Source organism: Bombina bombina, chromosome 5 (assembly GCF_027579735.1).
Source record: "Bombina bombina isolate aBomBom1 chromosome 5, aBomBom1.pri, whole genome shotgun sequence".
In the NCBI taxonomy this organism is placed as follows: domain Eukaryota; kingdom Metazoa; phylum Chordata; class Amphibia; order Anura; family Bombinatoridae; genus Bombina; species Bombina bombina.
This window is the reverse complement of record NC_069503.1, coordinates 967,450,229-967,456,283: the sequence shown is the minus strand read 5'-3', so window position 1 is coordinate 967,456,283 and position 6,055 is coordinate 967,450,229. Positions and strand designations below refer to the sequence as shown.

At 39.4% G+C, this 6,055-nt stretch overlaps 1 protein-coding gene across 1 annotated transcript in view; it reads left to right on the top strand.

The window, feature by feature from the left end:
* The first annotated feature begins 5,663 nt into the window (after window positions 1-5,663).
* Window positions 5,664-6,055, top strand: part of PSKH2 (protein serine kinase H2) — a 107,155-nt gene continuing 106,763 nt past the window's right edge. Inside the window, exon 1 of the mRNA XM_053713173.1 lies at window positions 5,664-5,905. Within this exon, the coding sequence (XP_053569148.1) occupies window positions 5,664-5,905 (242 nt within the window). The remainder of the gene's footprint in view (window positions 5,906-6,055) is intronic.

Here is a 6,055-nt window from a genome sequence, read left to right as displayed (position 1 = left end):
ATCTTCATCTAAGCCCAAGCAGGGGCTAGACATCCATCATCCGACGGCTGAAGAAGTCCAGAAGAGGCTCCAAAGTCTTCATCCTATCCGGGAAGAAGAGTAGATCCGGACCGGCAACCATCTTCTTCCAAGCGGCATCTTCTATCTTCATCCGATGAGGACCGGCTCCATCTTGAAGACCTCCACCGCAGACCCATCTTCTGACGACGACTTCCCGACGAATGACGGTTCCTTTAAGGGACGTCATCCAAGATGGCGTCCCTCGAATTCCGATTGGCTGATAGGATTCAATCAGCCAATCAAATTGAGCTCGCATTCTATTGGCTGTTCCGATCAGCCAATAGAATGCGAGCTCAATCTGATTGGCCGATCGGATCAGCCAATCGGATTGAACTTGATTCTGATTGGCTGATTCCATCAGCCAATCAGAATTTTCCTACCTTAATTCCGATTGGCTGATAGAATCCTATCAGCCAATCGGAATTCGAGGGACGCCACCTTGGATGACGTCCCTTAAAGGAACCGTCATTTGTCGGGAAGTCGTCGTCGGAAGAAGATGGGTCCGCGGTGGAGGTCTTCAAGATGGAGCCGGTCCTCATCAGATGAAGATAGAAGATGCCGCTTGGAAGAAGATGGTTGCCGGTCCGGATCTACTCTTCTTCCCGGATAGGATGAAGACTTTGGAGCCTCTGCTGGACTTCTTCAGCCATCGGATGATTGATGTCTAGCCCCCGCTTGGGCTTAGATGAAGATATCGGAGCCAGGACAGATCGGTGTGATACCCGGTGAGGTGAAGACAAGGTAGGAAGATCTTCAGGGGCTTAGTGTTAGGTTTATTTAAGGGGGGTTTGGGTTAGATTAGGGGTATGTGGGTGGTGAGTTGTAATGTTGGGGGGGGGTATTGTATGTGTTTTTTTACAGGAAAAAGAGCTGAATTTCTTGGGGCATGCCCCGCAAAGGTTGTTCAGGGCTGGTAAGGTAAAAGAGCTTTGAACTTTTGTAATTTAGAATAGGGTAGGGCATTTTTTATTTTGGGGGGCTTTGTTATTTTATTAGGGGGCTTAGAGTAGGTGTAATTAGTTTAAAATTGTTGTAATATTTTTCTTATGTTTGTAAATATTTTTTTATTTTTTGTAACTTAGTTCTTTTTTATTTTTTGTACTTTAGTTAGTTTATTTCATTGTAGTTATTTGTAGGTATTGTATTTAATTAATTTATTGATAGTGTAGTGTTAGGTTTAATTGTAGGTAATTGTAGGTATTTTATTTAATTTATTTATTGATAGTGTAGTGTTAGGTTTAATTGTAATTTAGGTTAGGATTTATTTTACAGGTAATTTTGTAATTATTTTAACTAGGTAGCTATTATATAGTTCTTAACTATTTAATAGCTATTGTACCTGGTTAAAATAAATACAAAGTTACCTGTAAAATAAATATTAATCCTAAAATAGCTATAATATAAGTATAATTTATATTGTAGCTATATTAGGATTTATTTTACAGGTAAGTAGCTTTAAATAGGAATAATTTATTTAATAAGAGTTAATTAATTTTGTTAGATTTAAATGATATTTAAGTTAGGGGGTGTTAGTGTTAGGGTTACACTTAGGTTTAGGGGTTAATACATTTATTAGAATAGCGGTGAGCTCCAGTCGGCAGATTAGGGGTTAATGTTTGAAGTTAGGTGTCGGCGATGTTAGGGAGGGCAGATTAGGGGTTAATACTATTTATTGTAGGGTTAGTGAGGCGGATTAGGGGTTAATAACTTTATTATAATAGCGGTGCGGTCCGGTCGGCAGATTAGGGGTTAATAAGTGTAGGCAGGTGGAGGCGACGTTGTGGGCGGCAGATTAGGCGTTAATAAATATAATATAGGGGTCGGCGGTGTTATGGACAGCAGATTAGGGGTACATAGGGATAATGTAAGTAGCGGCGGTTTACGAAGCGGCAGATTAGGGGTTAATAATAATATGCAGGGGTCAGCGATAGTGGGGGCGGCAGAATAGGGGTTAATAAGTGTAAGGTTAGGGGTGTTTAGACTCGGGGTACATGTTAGAGTGTTAGGTGCAGACTTAGGAAGTGTTTCCCCATAGCAAACAATGGGGCTGCGTTAGGAGCTGAACACGGCTTTTTTGCAGGTGTTAGGTTTTTTTTCAGCTCAAACAGCCCCATTGTTTCCTATGGGGGAATCGTGCACGAGCACGTTTTTGAAGCTGGCCGCGTCCGTAAGCAACTCTGGTATCGAGAGTTGCAGTGGCGTTAAATATGCTCTACGATCCTTTTTTGGAGCCTAACGCAGCCATTCTGTGGACTCTCAATACCAGAGTTATTTAAAAGGTGCGGCCAGAAAAAAGCCAGTGTTAGCTACGCGGGTCGTTACCGACAAAACTCTAAATCTAGCCGTTAGGGTTTATTTTATAGGTAAATATTTAGATTTAAATAGGAATATTTTAATTAATAATATTAATTAGATTTATTTTAATAAGAATTTAGTTAGGGATGTTAGAGTTAGATAGGGTTATTATACTTAATATATATATAATATAATAACGATATTAACTATATTAACCCTAATATAATTAGGGTTAATATAGTTAATATATATAATATAATAACTATATTAACTATATTAACCCTAATATAATTAGGGTTAATATAGTTAATATAGCTGGCGGCGGTGTAGGGGGATTAAATTAGGGGGTTAATATTTTTAAATTAGATGGCGGCGTTGTAAGGGGCTCACTTTAGGGGGTAGGTAAGATAGATGGTGGTGGGGTAGGGGCTCACTTTAGGGGGTAGGTAAGATAGATGGCGGTGGTGTAAGGGACTCACATTAGGGGGTATGTAATGTAGCTTGCGACGGTGTAGGGGGATCACATTAGGGGGTTATACTTTTATTGTAGGTGGCGGCGGGGTCCGTGTGCGGCGGTTTAGGGGTTAAATACTTTATTAGGGATTGCGGCGGGGGATCGCGGTTGACAGGTAGATAGACATTGCGCATGCGTTAGGTGCTAGGTTTATTTAGCAGGTAGTTAAGGGAGTTACGGGGCTCCAATAGACAGCATAAGGCTTACTACGACTGCATTTTGTGGCGAGGTGATTTTCCATTTTCGCCACGTAAGTCCTTACGCTGTATATTGGATACCAAACTACGCTGGTTTGGTATACCTGCCTATGGCCCAAAAAACTACGGGCGACGGCAGAAATATACGAGCGTAACTTCTAGTTTATGCTGTATATGTGATACCAAACCAGCGCAAATTTCAGCGTCGCCGGCTTTTGCGGGCGACGCTGCATATCGGATCGGGCCCCTGAGGTCTAAGAGAGGGGTGGAGAGGAGAGGGTAAAGGGAATTTTTTTCTCTCCTCTCCCTATTATGTAATATATTATTTGTATTATATGGGAGAATTATTTTTTGTTTATTGTTGTCTTGTGTATTATGACAAACCCCCCAGGACTGTGCACATGCCTTTAGCCAGCTCTCAACAGTGATTGCAATAATGTTTATATTGATGTTATACATAGTTACAAACACTGCTGCCATAGGACTCTAAAGACACATGCATGCTTTTAGTCTACTATCAGCCTACCTAGGTTTACTCTACCACGAAGTATACCATGATAATAAAGCAAATTTGATATTAGATGTAAATTGGAAAGTTTTTTTGAAATGTTATACTCTGGGGTAAATTGATCATGGTGCTGACAGAGATGATCCGCTGTAGCGAATCATGTCCACCACACATCGATAAATGCTGACAGCATATGCTTTCAGCATTTATCATTGCACCAGCAGTTCTTGTGAACTGCTGTTGCAATACCGCCCCCTGCAGATTTGCGGCCAACCGGCCGCTAGCAGGGGGTGTCAATCAACCCAATCGTATTCAATCGGGCTGATTGCTGTCCGCCACCTCAGAGGAGTCTTAGGACCGCTTAGGACCTCAGGGAGTCTTAGGACCACTGCTTCTTAACTTACGCTTCAGGCAGAACTGAAGCGAAGTGGGTTGGAATCAGCATCCGCTGCTTTATAAATCGACCCCACAATCTCAATCATAAACATCTAATTTTGACTTTACAGACCCAAGTTTCTAATTTATGTCTATTATCAAATTTGCTATGTTTTAATGGTATTCTTTGTTGAATAGATACCTAGATAGGTTGAGTGAACGTCTGGAACACTACATGGCTGGAAAAACTGCTGCCCTTTAGGGCCAGTTTATGAGTGGAGCGCAAACATTTGCAATAATCATGGGGTTTTGCGTTTATCAGGCTTACCGCTGGTATGAGTTGAAAGTAAACGCGACCGCTTGAGTATAATCTCGATTTACACTAGAATGATTACCGCAACTTCAGAGCTCTGATTAACTGTTCGCAAAACTTAAAAGTTTCACAAAACACTTCAAAAATACTTTGCAAAGTACATTTATACTCATAATAATACTGTCTAATAAAAACTATTTTAAAAGTATATTGCACACAAAAGTTATAAGGGCTCAAAGCTATGAGATCTCAGGTGTTACAAAAAAAGGCAGGCAAAGGGCTTTAACATTGAGATACATACATATACATTGCTAAAGATGTATTTGTATGTATATATATATATCTATTCTATAATTGCGTTTGTAACGCGTCTGTCGGTATCGCCAGTTGCGCATGCATCCTCAAAGGAATGTTGCGCGAGAAGAATTTTTGCTAATGGAATTATGTTGCAAAATACTTCTATTTAAAATTGAAATGCATCTATGCACATTTCATTTTTGAGTTTTATATCCCGATATGTTTTGGTCTGAAAACACTACTGAAGACAGCTGAATAATTTGGGGAGACATTTTATTCAGAGGCAGGTCTAGCCAGTATTTTTAGATATTTATCTAAAAGGCCACATTTTTTTCCCGGCCACATTTTTTCCCCGTAAGAGGTAATTTAATTCTGGCATTAAGATGTTTGTTTATGTATATTAGGCTGAACAAAATACTAAATATAATCCTGATTTTTTAAATGCTTATGGGACTATGATGATTTTTTGGGTCACACCTACATAGAAAAAAGGCTCACAATTTATACTTTAAATTTGTTGGGGTCAGGCGCATATTTGAATTTGTTTGAAAGTAAAATGCTCTGCAAAATAGATGAGTTTATTTTAATATTCCATGTCCCTTTAAATATATATATACAGTATATATATAAATATATATATATATATATATATATATATATGAGAATAATATTTAAACTGTATTATTACTCATACTTTCGGGCAGCATACATTATAAATCACATCCTATCTAGTATGAGGAAAGCACCACTCACACATCATATCTTTTTTTTTATTTCCTGCTTTCAAGGAGCTGTAAATTAATGTCTAATAAGGAGTCTATATTTAGCTCACCAGTTTAACTTGCTTTGTTTCTCCTTCAGTGATTATGAAGTAGAAATCAAACTAAAAGCGTAATGCTTCTAACAAGTTAAAAGATTCATGGGCATGTTGCCTCCCCTAGTTACAGTTTTGCCATTTACCACATCATAAGTTGTTATGATCAGTATCTAGGAGAAATAGAATCTCCTGCTAAAGAGGCAATAGGTTCTTTTTATGCTAACTGCCTTGCTGAATAATGGCTCCTTATCCGTTGCATGTGCTCTGTGTCCTCCCATCTTCCTGATATGGGGTGCGGAGTAAACAGTAAGGTGCTCCCAGAGCCCATGGAGCCACCGCTAAAAAGCAATCCTTACTATGTGAAGCTGATCCGTGCTGTGGTTCCAGTTCAGTTCTGTAGTGAACCTGAACATTGCAAGGGAGAATTCTGGGGGCTGCAGGAAGAGCCCAAAAGAGACAAAGAGCTTCAAACTAAGAAGAGCCAAGTGGCACGCTATCGAGCCAAGTTTGACCCCAGAGTAACAGCAAGGTAAGACCACACTTGCAAGTAATTATCATGAGTGGAATGATCATACTTCTTCAGTAGAAGGTTCTGATATATATATGTGTATGTATATATATATATATATATATATATATATATACACACACCGTGTACTCCACCCAGTAGCTGGGTGTG